We start from the raw sequence: 19,700 nt of genomic DNA, 5'->3' as shown, positions 1-19,700 counted from the left end.
GTGGAATAGAGATTCCCTATGGTTTCATCATCTGCTTCCACTACCCCTATTATTACAAAATATACAGAGCTGAACTCCAGTACAAAAGGCTATAAATCTAACAAATAAATGTCATGAAGAGATTTATATATAAACATACTCCCTCTATACATAACACTCAAAGTTGATTATGTTTTGCTTCATAACCTTCTATAGGTATTATTTTCCAAATAAAATTTTCATAGGGAACCATTTCATAAATTGTGTGCTATAAGGACAAATATAATAATGTTTGTACCAATGTATTGGCTATTTTATTCAGCAATTAATTTTAAACTATAAATGAGTAAATCAGTATATACAGGCATACTTACAGGCATACTTGGTTTGTATAAACACAGTCATATTAATTCCCATCATATGGCTTCAAAATCTAGAAAATTTCCCTAACATGTGTGTAATGTTTTTAATGCAATGTGGAATTTTCTCAAACAATAACTCAAAGAGAGAATACGATTTATTTTACAAATATAAATAATCAAACTATAAGACTATCCCCAAAATAAAAGCTTTTCTTTTTTAGTCAAACAACCAAGGAAGCCAAATTTTTTTGTACAACAGGCATTTATAACATTATAAATGTTATATATTTTAGGGAGAAAAATAATAATAAAAAAAGAATTATTCTTAAGAAAATCCGTACTGCTAAAAAAAAATCAGTAATTTGTGCCAAAACGACTATTAACTTTCTGGGTGCTCAAATAAATGACTAGATTAACTATAAGGTACTCGTTTGTTTCTTCCATCCATATTAGTTCCATGTATACTTTTCCAGTTGAATCCTTATAATTCATACAATAACAAGGTCCCAGAAACTGATAAAGAGTAGATGTTTTGACTGATAATTTCATGTCTACTGGAACACTAATACACCAAAATGGTTTTTGTGAATCATCCAGAACAGTCAGATCCATAATGAAACAACTCTATAATACAGCAGAAAGAAAGAAAATCAATCTTTGTGTCTGTCATTTCCATTCCAATGAAGAAATGTAAAATCCTTTTCATAAAATACTCCTTTAGCAGGTATAGAAAATAATGAAAAAATATCATAGCTTTAAAAATCTTCAAAAACAAAATTATTAGGGAATAAGACAGATATATTTTTGTTTTATAATTATAATTCTTGATTATAAAAGACAGTTAAATTGTGAGTCTCTTATATTCCAGATTAGTAAGAAGCAACAATTTTTTAAAGTAACCATTACATTATCATTGTTGATAATCCATCAAATTTGTTTGCATAATCCATTTCAAATCTACTCTATATCAGAAAAACTGCATTCAAATTAACTGCATATTGAGGATTATTGTTAAGGTAATTTTATAGAACTTTTATATAGTTTGTGCTGCATTTATTTATTTACAGTAAAAGACTAATACTGTTTTATGCAGTACACTAGCCACATGAAAACTTGTTTTATAAGCAGAATAAACTATTTCCACCATTCAGTAATTGCAAATTACCTTGATAATGCCTTCAAATGCATCTGTCCTCCAAGACAATCCAATGTTTCCATCAAGAGGAAGATGTTGAGCTTCCTTTTTGTAACTGATTACTGTAAGCCTGAGATATCCATTTCTAATGTAGTCTGAAAGTAAATTAAAACATAATTATATCATGTCATGGCCAATAATGATATGTTGAAAGAGTATGTCAATTTTTTATGTATTTTCTCAGTAAGATTTATGCTATCTATAAATGAATGAGGAATATTTCCTTGGTTATAGTCATGGTCCATTGGAAAATGGAATAAACAGAGATTACAATACTATCAAAGGCAGTAACAGTTTTGTTATTTTCATTTTTTATGACATAATGACTAGCACTATAAAGTATTGCAATATTCTGTTATATGACTTAACATTCTTGAGCTACTTTGGCTACCAAACTGATTTTTTAAAATGCCATTTCATTTTAACTGCAGTAGTCTCAATTATTTGCTAGCTCTTTGTACTACCTGTCTTTGGTGACACCTATAGAACAGTAAGCAAATGTTGTTGGAGAACAAATTTTACAAGAATACCATTAATCAAATCCAGATTGTGGACAAAAATATCTTTTGTTTGATTTTCAGCAGAGGAAGCATCTTACGGATGAGAAATAATAGACAAACATAAATGTCTAGCATATCATGAGATGCTAGAATTTTGTTAAGAGGAATACATAATAAAATCAAGAACTGAAGCAGAATATAATTGCTAATGTTTTTGTTATTTACAGTTATTAGAAAGATTTACGGTGGAGAAGAGTTTATGGTTTTGAACATTATAAGACTAATTTTGAAATAGAATTGTGTACAAATGAAAAGCATATAATTGTTAAAATGTATAAACTTTTTGAAATTTAAAACAGAAGAACAAGTGAAAAATGTATGACAAAGAGGGCTAAAAGAGCACTTCATTTTTTTTCTTGGAAATATGAACAAGAAGGAGCATTTATCATGTTTGATAGACATGTAAAAGCTAGGAAATTTTGAATTCAAATACATACACTGATTCAGAGGATTTTAAAGATTAATGTATAATTGAGACCAGGAGACTGTATTTCAGGATTGATGAACAAACAATAGGGGGGGAAATCAAAGCATTTTGTTTTTGTACATGAGAACTGCAGTGAAATTATTGTATGAGAAAGATGGAAAGATTCAGAATTACCCAAAATGGAAGAATAGTTGGTGAAGATGGAACTTGATGAAAAGGTCAGCTTGACTTCTTTGATTAGAGAAAATTTACTATCTACATTTATTGCTGACTGGAAAACCCTTATGGGTTTTTGGCATAAAACAGACAAAAGTGAATTTATCATTTATGGATTTATTATACAAATTATAGAAGGAATAAAATCATGTTGTAACCTCAGAGTAAGAGCTTAATTTACCATTTTACTTAAACTGCTGTAAACAAGATCAGAAGCCACTTCTTTATATATTTTACTTTTTCTATTTGTTTTTTTTCCTTTCTTGCATTTTTAGCTTTGATTTTTCTTTTTATTCTTATTTATATTAGTTTGTATCAGTTTTTATCTTACTTTTTAAATATATATAAAAGAAATGCCATTAATCAACTTCAGTGTGAATACATATTCTTTTTTGTGTTCCTCTACTCAAAGCTTTAAGTGTCTTTGGCGGGCAATTACACTGAAGGCTTTTAGTAGTCAAACTGAATGGTAATCTTTATTGAAAAAAATGTTTTCATAAATAAAGATTTGGGCTTGTATTATCATAGCTGGCTGTAATAAAAATCATAAAATTCTTCAAAATTAATGCTAAATTGTGTTTAAATTTTGTATTTTCTTCCTCATTTTCTTACTTGCCATGTCTTTCTAGTTTGTAAGCTTCATCTCAGGAAAACAAAAATTCTGTAAGCCAGGTAAACGTTTAGACTGAAGACTACAATTAATTAAACAAACACCCGTTCCTTTATTGGTTCACTGTAGATATTTAACTCTGGTTCTATACTGAAGTAGAAAAATCTAACAAGGAAAATTATTTATTAAAAATACTGCATCTTTGAAGTAATTACACTTATTGAGATTGCATGCTTATTCCTCTGAAAATTGTAGTTTAAAAGCACTCCCCCAAAGAAACATTATCAAATCTGCAGTTCAAGCAGTACCTTTTTTACAAAACAAACTGCGAAATGTACTACATATATAATTATTTCCTCTACTCTGTAAGTCAATATGCAGCTGATAGCCATGCAGGCCATATTCAGGATCAATATCATCTGGGATAACCTTAATAGGGGCTCCATAATGTCTCCTGAAAAAAAAAATAGATGGAGAAGATTGCATGTATGATTACATAAAATGTTAAATCATGAACTGCACATGGGGAAAAGTTTTCAGTCCAATTTCTCAGAGCTAGTTTCAGCTCTCAAATATTTTAATTTAAATTTATATTGGGTTAGCATCTGAGTAGTCTTTAGCAATTTAAATTTAATTTAAATATATAAAAATGAATCTCTTTGGGTGGGGGATTTCAAATATATTTACTGAAATTGTAAATGTCTGTTTATACAATCTTATCCCATGATATGGTTGTGTAAACAGCTTACATAAACTCTTTACAAAATAGACATTTGTGTTTCTTATTGACAATTGTTAAAACTCTTATGTGGCAAGTGTTTGTTTGAGTCTTAAAGTCACAGATCACTTTAGTTTCTTCATTTTCTATTACTTTGTCTATTTTATGGTTCCAGCAGATCTTTCTCGCAGACAAATGGTATTTCTTGCAGATATTCCAATCCTTGTTGTTACTTTGTCATCCTGTTGTTTATAAGTCAGTCTGTGTCATCTTCTTGTAGCAGCAAGTGATCCACTGTTTCTTCAGCATCTTTGCAGAAGCATTTGCTACTTGTTGCTGTCTTCTTAATTTTGGCTTTGTATGCATTTCTTCTCAATGTTTGATCTTGTGCAGCCAGAATTAGACCCTGTCTCTTTCTTCAACTTTCCTGCTCTTAGGCATTGTCAGATCATCTAGTTCAGGGGTGTCAAACTGGCAGCCCGCAGGCTGGATGTGTCACCTGCAGGCCACATCCACCCCAGCTCTGCAAAGGGAAAAAAACATCATGAAACATCCTGTAACAGCAACAGGACACCGTAAGTTTGACACCCATGATCTAGTCATTTGCTTTGCCTGGTAGTTTTTAATGTACTCGCCATGTAATATTTTGTCTTGCTATGTCTCTTCTGTTCTTTATTTGGTCTTTCATGTAAGCCTATTTCATCCCTCCAATACTCAATAAGCCTTCCTGTTGTATTAGCCTGTGCATCTTCTTCACTGTCCTTCAGATATTCTTTCAATGCCCTTTTTTTTTTCAACTATCTGCTATATTTGGAACATTTCTATTTCCCTTAGTAAGTAGAGTCTGTCAACACTGCTGTGTGGATGAAGAGCATGATTCATTGTCATTATTTTTCTCATCTTCCTATCCAGGGCTTTTAGTTCTGCATGAACCCAGTCACTATTCTAGCTGCATATCTAATGATATGCTGCATATCGAATTGCCCAGATGCTAATTGCCTTAATGGTACATACTCTATTGAGTTTGAACTTTAAGATATTCACTTTCATGATGTATTCACTTCTAATCTTAACTTCAATGTGCTTGAAGTCAGCTTAAAGAATGCCCAGGTATTTGTAGTGATTGTCTTCATCCAGACTCTTCATGTTATTTCCGGGCTTGATTCCTTTAGTTTTCACAAACTCCATTGCTATATATATTTCTGATGATGTTTTTCCATAAAAGTTCAAATCGTCCATGTAAAGGGGGTGGGATAGCCTGACAGATGTTTTTGATGTTTGATATCTATGGCCTGACTTATTGAGTATTTTGACAGAAGAATCAGTGCAATGACAAACAGTAGCAGTGATAGTAAGACTCTGAAAGATTGCTTCATTGATATTAACTGCTTCCAGTTGATCACCACTGACCAGCAACTGTGTCTTATTGTACCATTATTATTTTTAAGAAGTCATATCTAATTTTGCTTCCCACAATTTAGAATAACTTCAGTAGTTATCTTAGCACCAGCCGAACAATGTTATTGGTTATCCCACAACATATATAGATATATACCCAGAAAGGAATACAAGAAAAATTAACTGTTTGTTCAAAGGGTAGCATAGCTACTCCAGATTAACACAATCTGAGAAAACTAAGTGGGATTTTAAGCCAGTTTTTATATTACCACAAAAATTCTTTAAGCCTTTGTTTTACATGTAGATACAGTTGTGCTCATAAGTTTACATACCCTGGCAGAATTTATGATTTCCTGGCCATTTTTCAGAAAATATGAATGATAACACAAAAACCTTTCTTTCACTCGTGGTTAGTGTTTGGCTAAAGCCATTTATTATCAATCAACTGTGTTTACTCTTTTTCAATCATGATGACAACAGAAATGACCCAAATGACCCTGATCAAAAGTTTACATATCCTGGTGTTTGTGGCCTGATAACATGCACACAGGTTGACCTACAAGGGTATGAATGGCTATTAAAGGTAACCATCCTCACCTGTGATCTGTTTGCATTAGTGCATTAATTAGTGTGTATAAAAGGTCAATGAGTTTCTGGCCGCCTGACAGACCCTTGCATCCTTCATCCAGTGCTGCACTGACGTTTCTGGATTCTGAGTCATGGGGAAAGCAAAAGAATTGTCAAAGAATCTCCGGGAAAAAGTAGTTGAACTGTATAAAACAGGAAAGGGTTTTAGATAGGAAAAGATATCCAAGGAATTGAGAATGCCAATCAGCAGTGTTCAAACTCTAATCAAGAAGTGGAAAATGAGGGGTTCTGTTGAAACCAAACCACGGTCGGGTAGACCAACTAAACTTTCAGCCACAACTGCCAGGAAAATTGTTTGGGATGCAAAGAAAAACACCTGAATAACTTCAGGTGAAATATAGGACTCTCTGAAAACATGTGGTGTGGCTGTTGCAAGATGCACAATAAGGAGGCACTTGAAGAAAGATGGGCTGCATGGTTGAGTAACCAGAAGAAAGCTATTACTACGCAAATGCCACAAAGTATCCCGCTTACAATACGCCAAACAGCACAGAGACAAGCCTCAAACCTTCTGGCACAAAGTCATTTGGAGTGATGAGACCAAAATTGAGCTTTTCGGCCACAACCATAAATGCTACATTTGGAGAGGAGTCAACAAGGCCTATGATGAAAAGTACACCATTCCTACTGTGAATCATGGAGGTCGATCACTGATGTTTTGGGGATGTGTGAGCTACAAAGGACATTTGGTCAGAATTGATGGCATGATGAATGCAGTATGTTATCAAAAGATACTGGAGGACAATTTGCATTCATCAGCCCGGAACCTACGCATGGGACGTACTTGGACATTCCAACATGGCAATGATCCTAAACACAAGGCCAAGTCGACCTGTCATTGGCTACAGAAGAATAAAGTGAAGGTTCTGGAGTTTCCATCTCAATCTCCCGATCTCAATATCATTGAGCCACTTAGGGGAGATCTCAAACATGCAGTTCATGCAAGACATCCCAAGAATTTACGAGACCTGGAGGCATTTTGCCAGGAAGAATGGGTAGCTTTACCATCTGAGAAGATAAAGAGCCTCATCCACACATACCACAAAAGACTTCAAGCTGTCATTGATGTTAAAGGGGGCAATACACCGTATTAAGAACTGGGGTATGTAAACTTGTGATCAGGGTCATTTGGGTAGTTTCTGTTGTCATTATGATTGAAAAAGAGTAAACACAGTTGATTGATAATAAATGGCTTCAGCCAAACACTATGAGTGAAAGAAAGGTTTTCGTGTTATCATTCATATTCTCTGAAAAATGGCCAAGAAATCATAAATTCTGCCAGGGTATGTAAACTTATGAGCACAACTGTATGCTATGGACCCCTTTCTGGCAGAATTTTCTAAGGTAGGTAAATTGAGGACCCAGTTTGTGGGGGCAATAAGCTGACTTTGTATAAATATACAAAAGTATTAAGGCTATTGCTTAACGCATTGTAAGCCGCCCTGAGTCTCTGGAGAAGGGCAGCATATAAATCAAATTAAAAAAAAAAATTACTCCCATAGTATTCCTCTCTACAAAGGTACCCATCTGCACTCTAATTTTCTCCAGTCATCAATACCAAGGAGAGAATTAGTATTATGCTCTACAAACATTGTGAAAAGTAATATTACTAAAACAAATATTAGAACACATTTCTTAGAACACATCTTTCTTTTCAGAGCTGAGGAGAATCTCAGATATGAATATCTCTGTTAAAACAACTAAAATCAGTACTTACAATGTAGCAGAACCAAAAGTGCTTCTTTCAATGAGTTGGTGGTAATGAAGACTTGCCATAACAAAAGCAATCTCACCTTTCTACAAAATAATTACAAATAGCATACCTTTCAAGATTAAAGTATTTACCTTTCTGAAAAGTTTTTGATAAACAAAATCCATTTAAGACAACATAAAGGCATTTTTTGTTCTTGTGTGATCACAATCCATTTCTGATGTTTTTAAATTATACAACTACAGTATTAAAATAAGAGTTTGCACAGACTACATCATCTTTTTTAATGATCAGAAACAACGTTTCAAAAATAAGCAATTTTAGTCCAAGTTATTCCATACATAATCAGATTACACTTGAACATGGAGTGAAATGAGATTCGGAAAAGGGAAGCTCTGTTGCTCAGTTTTCAAAAGGATTCAATGACATTTTCAGCAATATAGAGTTTACAGTAACTGTTTCATCAGCTGAAACAGGTACAGGGACCTTTGAATTACTCACCTGTATAAATTATTTAAGTTGTTGTTTGGAACTGCAAGAGCTCCTTTTCCAGGAATTACCTATTCCACATTTTAGTCAGAGATGACAATTCCTCTTCCTGAATGCAGTAGGGCCAAATATCATGGTTGTGGTAGGAATTAATGGACTAAACATTTCCATAAATTAAATCAGTTAGCTCATACAGCTCAGAGACTATTCAAGACAAGAGATTGGACAAGATAATGACATGGAGAATTTACTTAACTAAGGATATTCCTGACCCTGATATAAAATCTTACTAGAAATCCAAAATTTTGAGAGGGACTAATATAATTTGATAGTATCACTATCTCAAAGTTCACAATGATTTGAACCAGATCTTTTCATTACTAAATCAAATTTTACCCCATTTTTATATATAATGCCCAATTTTTATTTTTGGTGGAATCACCACAGAAATACACATTACAGCAAATCAAAGCTGAAAAGTGAAGACGAGAGTCAGAGTTTTGTGGATGCCTACATCTGAAAGAAAACATGATTTTGAAGTAATGAAAAATCTTTTCTGAAATCGTTGTGCTTCACCTCAAAATGTGGGTTTTGCCTGAATCTGAATTTTTGTACAAAAAGAAAAACCCTATGAAGGAGAAACAGAAGCCACTTTAAGTGATTACTATCCATAAAGAAAAATCAGAATGATAAATACCAGTTTTGCAGTAATTTCTTACTTCCCCTTTAATCTAAATCATACTAAACATTATGAAGTTGTATTCATTATTCTATAATCGCAAAGCAATACAAGAGGGGTGAGCAACTTCATCCATTTTAAATATAAACAATAATTTAAGATTGCTGCTGTATTGCAGTGTATCTCCCATGACCAAAAATTCAATGCAACAAATTCATAACACCAATTATTAAATGTTAATTCTTCATCTGAACAGTCAGTTATTTTTTCCTAGGCTATCACATTTTCAATAAATTTCCTAAATTTTTAACAAAAGCCAGACCTGGTACAAATCATCTAGTGTTTTTCTAATGGTTTGAGGTTTACCTTCCGAGTTTATTTTATATCATTTTATCTACGATATGATGTAATATTGGCATTGGACCACAAATGAATAAACCTTTTTAGCTGAAAAAGTATCACACAAAACGGAAGTTTGTTTTGCATTTATTCTGATTTGTAGAAGAATTTCATCCCTACTTATAAGAGGCCGAGGTGGGTAAAATGAGGACCCAAATTGTTGGGGGCAATAGGCTGACTCTGTGAACCGCTTAGAGAGGGCTGTAAAGCACTGTGAAGCGATATATAATTCTAAATGCTATTGCTATTGCTATTCTGATCAATCCACAGTAATCCCAATATTTATTTTACATAATTTCTATACAATACCAATTACAGCACTGCCTCATGTAAAACATCAGAAAACACAAACCCAATAAATGTATGGCAATAGCATCCCTAAAAGTTATGTCCAAAGACCCATCAAATGAGGATTGATTTTAGTTTTCTTCTAAATGTTAACAGAAATTGTATTCCATTTGTGGCAAGCCACAGAGAAGGTGAATGTCCAGATCCTTACCCCTTTAGCTTCATTGGAGGAGAGGTACACAGCATGGCTCCCTTACTACTTAAACAAGTCTACAAATGTATATAAATTCTTCCAAGGAATAAAGCAAGTACTAAATCATTGCTAATCAGCAAAATTAAATAATTAGTCTTACGGTAATTTTAAAAAATAGAACAAGTCAGCAAATATTAGCACAAACAGTTCTGTCATACAGCATTAGCTACATTAACATACCCATTTTAATTGCTGTGCATAAGCAGTAAAAACAAATATTTTCCAAAAAAAGTTGTTTATTGAAAAAATAATCTTACCTTCCAAAGACCCAGCATGAACCCTTGGTTAATATGGTAGAGTTCAACAAGTGCATCACAACCAATCATTTTTGCATTTTCAGTCATGTTAGCCAACTTGTATTCAGAAACTAAAGAACGTTGCCATGGGCTTTAAGGATATTAAGTTAGTTAAACACAAAATGCCCAGTTAGTAATTGAAGTTCAAAAACATTTCAACTTTTTAATGTGCAATTACTAGCAATAACATAAACTAAAAGCAGTTCCAAGTCCATTGATTTTCAATTAGTTTATAAGACCAGCACTATACATTTCTTTATTTACATCCCACCTTCATGCCATTCAAGGTGACATAAATAACATTTTCTCTCTTTCCATTTTCTAACACAACCATCTTAGGTGATAATGTTGGGCTGAGAGAGAGTAACTGCTCCATAATCAGCCTGAGATTTTCTGAAGCTGAAGATAAACTGGAACTATTCTCCTCACTGTTAATCCAACCCTTCTCCAATTCGAACCCTCCCAAGAGCTTTTTATTATGGGACTATTACGGAATGGAAATCAACTTTCGTATAATTTAAGGTGAACACTGTCTCACATCTCTCAATAGTAAGACAGGAAAGATACAGAATCAATAGAAGAGAATATTTGTAGCTCAGGGTTCAACTATGGAGTCTTTGGTGCTCACCGAGTTTGTTTTCTTGCAGATGTTTCATTATCTAACTAGGTAACTTCATCAGGGTTAGAAGGCCTTCTAGTGCTGATGATATTACATACAGGTAATGAAAAGTCTTCAAGAAAACAACCAAACTCAAGAAACACAAAGACACAGAAATTGATCATTAATAATACTTCCTTGGATATAGAAGAAATCATATTTCTGCCATATGAAGCTGCATATGCATATCTTTTTGCTTCCCTTTTTTTCTGCCCTACCTAAAAATAACAATCATGATATTAAACAGTCTGAAACAGCATTCTGTTGATTTCCAGTCTGATCACTACTTTCACTATTGTGTTGTTCATAGAAGTTAAAATGCATCTACAGAGTATTACACTAATAAATGAAAATTATACCGACAAAGATACAACCTAAAGAGCAACTTTTAAATTAACTTACCCATTACGATTATGCAGTTTATCCTCACCCAAAAGTACTGGGGTCACTCCAAATAACTGCAAAGTTGACAAGGTATCTAAGGCAGGCCATTTATTATTATACCAATATACAGTAACAGATGTTTCATTAAAAGAAATGTCAGCCTGATCCATTTCATGTTCCTTTCCATTTTGATCCTTTAATAAGATTACCCATCTCAGAGCAGAGATTCTGTGATTGGAAAGGAAAAAGAAGTGCTGAAGGTTTTACACCATCCCTTTAATAAGGAAATATGTTCCCCTAATTAACAGAAATTTATAAGTAAAATATAAAGCTATTAAATGTAACTTTTTATTAAAATCTTATTTTATTAAGACTTCTTACTTGATAGCTTCTTTGGTTTTAAGTGGAAGACCAGTGTAAGTGTTTATTGGCTTAAGAAGCTGAATTACACAGGATCTTTGAGCAGTTATTTTTTTCATAAAATACTCTCTTTTCCAGCATTTTGACTTGGAATCTTGCAATTCCGGAAAGCTCAGAGATGTGCAGTCTTTCTCCTGGACAGATTTAGTTCTCCACACTTTTCTTTTAGGTAGAAAAGACTTAGAGTATATTTTGAACCAGATAACACTATTGAAAATACACATACAAACACAAATACTATGACAATTACCAAAATCATTACATAACAAAACTTAAAAATAAGCCAATATTCAGATATGCATTCCAGAGATAAATTACTAACAGGATTCAATCATATATTTGAATTTAATGTAAGAAAGATCTCATTTAAGGCTGTGGGTGGGACAAATCCAATGATATGCTGGAATTGGCTTACACCTACATATAAGAGCCAATTCCAACTTTTTGGAATTTCGCAAACTGATTGATAGCAGAGGTGAGACTTACTATTTAGTACACTGTATGCCAATAAGCTGTCCTATGGCTAGCAACAGGGCTACAATGAGCCAGCTGAGCTACATTAAGAATCCAGTTAATTCCATTTACCACTATGCCATTTACAAATCCATTTTTTAATTAAACCAATAGCAACAATTTCACTGATAACAATGAGCCAGCACTATTACGAGTATAGCCAATTTCATAATTTCAACTCCTTATTTGGATTTATTAGTTATTGCTGAAAAATTAAATATGATTGCCGAAGGATGTTATATTCCCTAATCAATTTTTATCCTATCATTTTTCTAGCAAAAAATATATAGTAAATTGCTCTTTATACTTTAAAAAATAAATACTTCAAATCTACAAGTTGTTTTAGTGAAAATAAGATGTTACTGATCATCAAAAAAATTAGCATCAATAGTGCTTATTAATATAAATTGTTTGTAAAAAGACTAATATATATAAAATAACTACAGAACCTCATATGCATATGTTGTTGTATTTATTTACAGTATCATCTTTAATCAAAATGGTTCTTACTGCAGTGAATGTGAAAGAATATATAGCTTAAGACATTACCCAGTCAATTTGTCTCATATAAACATTAAACAACTTGATTGGGTAATGTCTTTTAAACTATGTATTCTTCTTCATTCACTGCACTGAAACAGTGAAACCCTTTCTTTTTCCCCCAATACATATTTCAAAGATTTTTATAATTTACATTATATTGGCTACTATTATATAGTAGCCATGACCCATGCTATTCCTTACTTGTCATTGGACAGATCATAAAAAAGCTTGTTCACACAGCCAATACACAGTAGAGATGCAACATCTAAGTAGGATAATATTTTCAGAAGTATTTCTGATGGTATGCTGCAGAAATGAACATGAGAAAACAATGTAGTAATTTCAGTAAAAATAACTACTGTACATGCAATGTGTGTTTTAAGGAATATAATTTACAAATAAACTGAAGATTTATTACAACTTCATGAAATCAAATTAAAAATCTCAAAAACTACTAAGTCATCCACAAACGTAAACTGAAGAAAATAGTTCTTCAAAGCACAGAAAATTTTTGCTCACAATATAAATTACAATAGGTAATTTTGAATCATCCATGGTAGTTTATATCAACAAAGGCTTTGTCCAAAGATTATTGAATATTTTAACAATGTAATAAAGAAAAATAGTTGGTAGGAACCTTGGAAAACACTGCATATGAGACCTGACCAAAATTCACTATACATATATAATGCAAATATTCATATAATACTGCATTATATAAACAGGTATACTTCTTTACTTCTGGCTAAGTATCATCAAGATGCTTCCTTCAAATATCTCAAGTCAAAATCAAATATCTTATGCTACTAAAGAAGCCTAAAGCCATGAACAGAAAAAAATTCTGCATTTTGAAATTATTCTGAAAAATCACTGTAATTTACCATTTTCGACCAAATAATGGTCCTAAATTAAAGAATATTTCAATTCTACTAGCTATTATTATTTATATTATATCCTATTAATTACAACTGGCTTTCTTCCTTTGGATTGAATCAGTATTGTTTATGGGACAAGTTGTCAGTTTAAATCATCAAAGATAGAATCTTCTATCTTGAAAAAAAGGTAAAATGTACTTTTGGTTAAAAGATTCTTCCACTGAAACTAAAGACAAATACTGTATAGTAAATATCAAGAGTTATTGATGAGTCAATGCCTTAAAAACTGATGAAATAAAAATACTGATGCTGTTTTTGACTTTTTCCTTCGTCAATGGTAGAGTTCACACATTGCACTAAATCATAAAACTTTGTACAGTTTTGGCTTTGTATACAGCTTGTTTATAAGTTTTGTTTTACCATGTTATTACCATATAAATTCAATCAGTATGGTTTAATGGTATGCACAACCAGACCATCAAGGTTATGATAATTATATCTTGGTTTACTTTTATGTGAGAATATAACCAATGAAATTTACATACAGTATCTGAGTGAATATTTTTCAGTTACTGCTATAAAGTAAAAATGCATCTTACCTGTCAAAATGTATTACAGATTTTGACTTATTTGGCTTCCTAAATGGCCAACTGCGTATCTCTTTCATTTTCGAAAGCTTCATTATTGATGAATATTCTGACTCAGCACTAGAAAAACAAACAAATACTTCATCTTAAAACTATTCTGACTCAAGTACTGTATGAATACTTACTATGCTTTGAAAAATATTGGTAGGCCACTGCACATTTGAAAGACCCAATTATTTTACAATAGGAACCCATTTCCTTTGCCAATAACCTAGTCAAGCTTTCCCTACAGAATTATAAATGGTGGTTAATTACTAGTTCTATGTGTCACATTGCTATTAAAAGTGAATAAAGGAAAAACCAAGAGAACAAACTGTAGCAGTCCCTTATACAGAACATCATTACTCATTTAAGGAACACTAAAACTGGAGAATCATTATGCTAAGCAATAATATATTTATTAAATTAATATGCCAATCATCTCACTATTGAGCAACTCTGGGTAACAATACAATTTATTTTGAATATAACTGAATTGAATTGAATGATTTACTGAATATAAATTCAATAACTATAATTGTATGGTATCAATAACTATTGAGCAACTCTGGATAACAATATAATTTATTTTGAATATAACTGAATTGAAATTAATGATTTACTGAATAGAAAATACTGAATAAAATGCCCACTGGGAAAGCTGGATTTGCTTAACTACCATAGTGATTCGCTTAATGACTGCTGTAAAAATATGATCCGACTCAATTTACAACCGTCGAGTGGTCCTAAATTGAAGACTACCTGTATGCAGTTCAACCATAGCTAAAACAACCATGATTAATACCACATATGAATCCAATTGTACCACACCCCAAATTCAGGTTTGTTTTAACATAAACTTAACATTTAAGACATGAGAAATTTATTAAATCAGGATAAATTTCTTAATTGCTACATGGTTAACTTTTCATTTTAACTTATATTTCAAATGGTGCCGATATCTGTCGACCCTTGTAATCTAAATGTAATAATAGATTTATAATTTTAAAATGGCACTTAAACGTTATTCAAGAATTTATCCTTAATTTTCTAAATGTCAACTTTCTCCCAGGTAAACCAGTTAGGAAATATAACCGGATGACCTAAATCTGCTCATTTCCGTTCTCTCCTTTCACTAATCCATCTCTTTCACTAATCATATTGATGTATTTTGTTTTTGTTTTTCCTTGTTGGTTTTATTTTTTCATTTTTTCATTTTTTACTTTTGCTATGTTTAAACTTCCTTTTTATTTCTGTTTTTTATGGAAGTGAACCACCTAGAGTAGCCCCACAGAGGGACAGGTAAATACATTTCATAACAACAACTCCATCAAACAGATAGGATATCTGCCTATCCCAGGTTCAATTTAACTAGACAAAAATGCCAAATCCAACATTTGACTCGCTACGCAACAAACCATAATAATAATAATTCTATTTTATTGGAAGGCTAACAGAATCTTCCAAGACTGAAGATACCAATTTCCTGTCTCCATTTTTAATCACCCAATCAATTTCCACCTCTGGCCATTAAATGGGGAGACTCCTTCCTCTTTTCCCCTTTCCTGGAGATCATTTTTGCCTACCTTTACACTTATCCTTATAATGCTTATAAATCTCCTGGTTATTTACTCTGTTCTATTTTTTCCTTTTTTTTATTCTTTAAAAAAAAAAATACAATTAAATCTTTAAAACTGCAGCAAACCAGTCTCCAGTAGGGCAACCCTGCAAGCATAGAATTACTTTTACATTAAAGGTTTTCCATTAATTGCTAATAAGTGTGTGTCCCCAATTCAAAATGAAGATTATTACTTTTAGAGTTCTAAATAGTACAGCACTAGAATATAGCATTCAACACCTCACCGCAGCCAAATTTGCTTGTTTGATGCATTCATTTAGAGCAGGGGTGTCAAACTTGCAGCCCGCAGGCCATCTGCTGGCCACGCCCAAAGGGGGCAAAAGTCATGATATGACGATTCTGTGAGAACGCAAGTTTGACACCCCTGATCTAGAGAAAGCCTGCTCAAAGTCACCACTCCTTGGGAGATGCATGAAGAGTGGAGCGTAGGGCAGGGCGCTTCTCTGTAGTGGCCCCCATTCTATGCAATACACTCCACACACTGTCTACATGCTCCCCTCAGTGTGACTGTTGGCTTTCACATCAAACTTCCACTGTGACTGGCTGTAGGTCGAGGGCATATACTGGTCCAGTATCTTATTTTTTTTCCTCCAGATAAACGATGCTATGCTTCAGTGGCCAGATGGCCTAGGCTTTGATTTCTGAATATAGACCTTTTTAACATTCATATTTTACTGTGTTTTTAATCTAGGTGAAATGTAAATGAGGACCCAGATTGTTGGAGCTAATATGCTGACTCTGTAAACCGCTTAAAGAGGGCTGTAAAGCACTGTGAAGCGGTATGTAAGTCTAAGTGCTATTGCTAATACATGTTGCAAGCCCATGTACGCTATGCCACACACTAAATAAATGTGGAATATTTTTTCCTCCAAGTATATTCAGCCCTTATTTTCCTGATATTTCAGGAGGGGGGGGGAGACCTAAAATAGCTTTATTCCCATAAGATTTTGGACCTAGTTGACTTGTTACGGGGAGTTATATTGAATTTATAGAAGTAGTTTTTTTAATTTATATATCTGCCTTGCGTGCAGCAGACCACCACACTGAGGCTCCATGACGGATTCAGGCTATATAGTTAAATATTTTAGAGGCCAACCTTGGGACAACCATAGTTTACCTTTCTGGCGGTTTATATACCCTTACATAACCAATAAAGGAAGAAAACCATGAATGAAACCCAGGATCATAGCAATCCAGCGGTTTAAAACTAGCCACAAGCAGAAACTTGAGAGATGAAGTTCTCCACAGGGACGCCAAGAATTAAGGCGGCAATCAATTGCCTTCACTAACCCACCCGTTCCCCTTAAGAGACTGTGTAAGTGTCTTTAACACAGGCCCACGAAAGGTGAGCAAATTGGCGGCGTCTGTCGGCGGTGGGAGACCTTTCCACAGGGACCGGGAGGCAAGAGCAACAGCGGGCAGCCTAAATGCTGCTCCGCGGTTAAGACCGCCTCTTCAACTCGGCTTGCCCCCCAGCCATCCCTCAGAGCAAGCGAATTCGGGGTTACCCATCTCCCGCTGAAGAGCTGACCGACAGGGATCTATCTCCGGTGGGCAGGATAAAGAGGGGCGGCGTTGAGGCGCCCATTCCCCGCCGAGCCACGGCGGCAACCGACGAGCTCAGGAAGCCTAAGCTGTGCTGCCTCAGAATCCAACCGCGTCCGGTTGCCATAGAGACGGGCCTCCGGGAGATAAGCTTTGGAAGGCAACGGGTCGAAAGCGCACCAGCCTTCTCGTGCCCGCCCGGGATCCCAAGCCCAAACTTTCTCTCAACGCCCGGACGCGCTTTGCTTGGAGACGCTCGCTTTCCGGGCTTGCTTTTGGCCCTTTGGACAAGGGGCGTGGCGAGCAGGCCAAATGGGAAGGAGCACACGTGATTTTCTTCATTAAATTTGCACGCTGCCCCCTCTCGCTCTCCCAATTTCCCGTTTAATCGTGAGGGTTTGCAGCCGCTGAGGCAGAGTGCTTCAATCTAGCAGGTGGGGGGGGGGGGGGATCAGTAGGATCAGTGGATCATTTAGTCCAGGAACTCCCCACACATACAACAGTTCTTTTAGTTACACTTCAAAGTTACAAATGCACTGAAAAAAGTGACTTATGACTGTTTTTCCACAGTTTACAACTTTTGTAGCATTCCCCCATGCTCCTGTGATCAAAATGCAGATGCTTGGCAACTGGTTCATACTTATGACTGTTGCTGTGTCCCAAGGTCATGTTTTGCAACCTTCTGACAAGCAAAGTCAACAGGGAAGCCAGATTCACTTAACAACCGGGTTACTAACTTATCAACTGCAGTGATTCACTTAACAATTGTGGTAAGAAAGGTCCTAAAATGAGGCAAATGGGGCAAAACTGCCCCTAAAATGAAGCAAATGGGGCAAATGGGGCAAAACTGCCTGAACAAATGTTTCACTTAACAACATAAATTTTGGGCTCATTTGGGATCCCACGTCGAGGACTACCTGTACTGTGATGTTCTGCATCACTCCTCAAATATTTATTTGCTAATCCTATTGCCTATGCTATACCCAGCCATGGAGTGTATATGCCTTGGCCTGGCAGCATCTTCAGCGGTGCCCCAAGTCCAGTGGTGGGATTCAATCAGTTCACACCACTTCGGGAGAACCGGTTGTTAACTTTCTGAACAGTTTGGCAAACTGGTTGTTGGAAGAAATCATTAGGGCAGATAACCAGTTGTTAAATTACTTGAATCCTACCACTGCCCAAATCTTCCACCAAGAACTCTGCTTTCCGTTCATCCCAAGTCTCTGAGACTTATTGGCTTTCCTCCCCACAGCTGAGTTGAAAAGTTATGCTCAATTTGTCCTTGAGCTGGCAGAAATTATACTAGTATAAAATATACTTCCTGGGTGTTGATGCTCACTTCTTGCCTCTGTTCCCAGTTACTGACTTAATGCTAATGAGCAGCAAAGTTGAACAGATTTTATATATCTTGAGTCTGTCCTTGATTGGGATAAGTGAAAAAGCACTACAGACACTCCTTACAACCACAATTGAGACCAAAATTTCTGTTGCAGAGAGATTTGTTAAAACAGAATTTTACCCCATTTTACAACATTTAACAGTTCTTCACTGAATCACTGCAGCTGTTAACTTAGTAACATGGTTGTTAAGTGAATCTGGCTTCCCCATTGACTTTACTAGTCAGGTCACAAAAGGTAACCACATGACTCCAAGATACTGCAACAGTCATAAATATGTGTCAGTTGCCAACCATGGGAATGCTGCAATGATCGTTAAGTGTGAGAAATTGTCATAAATTACATTTTTCAGAACCGTTGTAACTTCGAACACTCACTAAATGAACTGCTATAAGTCAAGGAATACCTATATTCCCACATTTCTTAGCTTCAGCAACTTTAAGCCCTTCAACTCCTAGAATTCCCCAGCCACCAGTTCTGGGAGTTGAAGTCCATTCATCTTAAAAATTACTGAGGTTAAGTAATATTGCACTACTCTAACACTAATATAGCTAAGCAGGAGTTAAGCCTCTTTCATGGACAAAGTTGAGATGAAGATTAGATAACCATCTGTTCGGGATGATATAAGGACTCCTGCCTTGGGGGTTGAGGGGGTGTTGGAGCAGAAACATCAGAGATCCCTTACAGCCCTATGATTTTATGAAGATAAAAGTCCTGGGACATGGCAGAAAAGCTAGGGGAAAACACCAATCATAGCATTGCAGCAGGAATATTCACCATAGCCTGCTGACCTGCTTAAAGGGACCCTATTTTGGGCCCAGTGTAGGTGCCTTTGTCGTGGATCTCTTAAAACAAATCTGCATACATTACTA

At 34.8% G+C, this 19,700-nt stretch overlaps 1 protein-coding gene across 2 annotated transcripts; it reads right to left on the bottom strand.

Moving 5' to 3' along the window:
- Positions 1-265: 265 nt before the first annotated feature.
- FBXO15 (F-box protein 15) lies at positions 266-17,727 on the bottom strand. 2 transcript variants are annotated; one of them, XM_034429363.3, is made up of 10 exons: positions 17,395-17,727; positions 14,221-14,328; positions 12,948-13,052; positions 11,652-11,897; positions 11,289-11,498; positions 10,190-10,319; positions 7,831-7,910; positions 3,658-3,803; positions 1,507-1,631; positions 266-965 (listed from the first exon to the last, which is right to left on the bottom strand). In XM_034429363.3, the coding sequence occupies exons 1-10, from the start codon at positions 17,556-17,558 to the stop codon at positions 696-698; spliced, it is 1,584 nt and encodes a 527-aa protein (XP_034285254.1). In that variant the 5' UTR covers positions 17,559-17,727; the 3' UTR covers positions 266-695. The 2 variants fall into 2 exon arrangements, with proteins under 2 accessions (XP_034285254.1, XP_034285255.1); XM_034429364.3 differs by lacking the exon at positions 11,652-11,897.
- Between the last annotated feature and the right edge of the window lie 1,973 nt (positions 17,728-19,700).

The sequence above is a fragment of the Pantherophis guttatus genome, chromosome 3 (assembly GCF_059756535.1).
Source record: "Pantherophis guttatus breed Tessera chromosome 3, ASM5975653v1, whole genome shotgun sequence".
Classification (NCBI taxonomy): Eukaryota; Metazoa; Chordata; class Lepidosauria; order Squamata; family Colubridae; genus Pantherophis; species Pantherophis guttatus.
Note: the sequence above shows the minus strand (reverse complement) of the source record. Positions and strands in the feature narration are given on the sequence as shown.

Excerpts from the sequence above, each read along its gene's own strand:
- FBXO15 (XM_034429363.3), bottom strand. The coding sequence starts at position 17,558 with ATGGCAACCGGACGCGGTTGGATTCTGAGGCAGCACAGCTTAGGCTTC. Across the intron at positions 10,320-11,288 it reads AAACTGCATAATCGTAATGG|CCCATGGCAACGTTCTTTAG; the intron begins GTAAGTTAATTT and ends ATATCCTTAAAG. Across the intron at positions 3,804-7,830 it reads ACTTTTGGTTCTGCTACATT|GAGACATTATGGAGCCCCTA; the intron begins GTAAGTACTGAT and ends TTTTTTTTTCAG.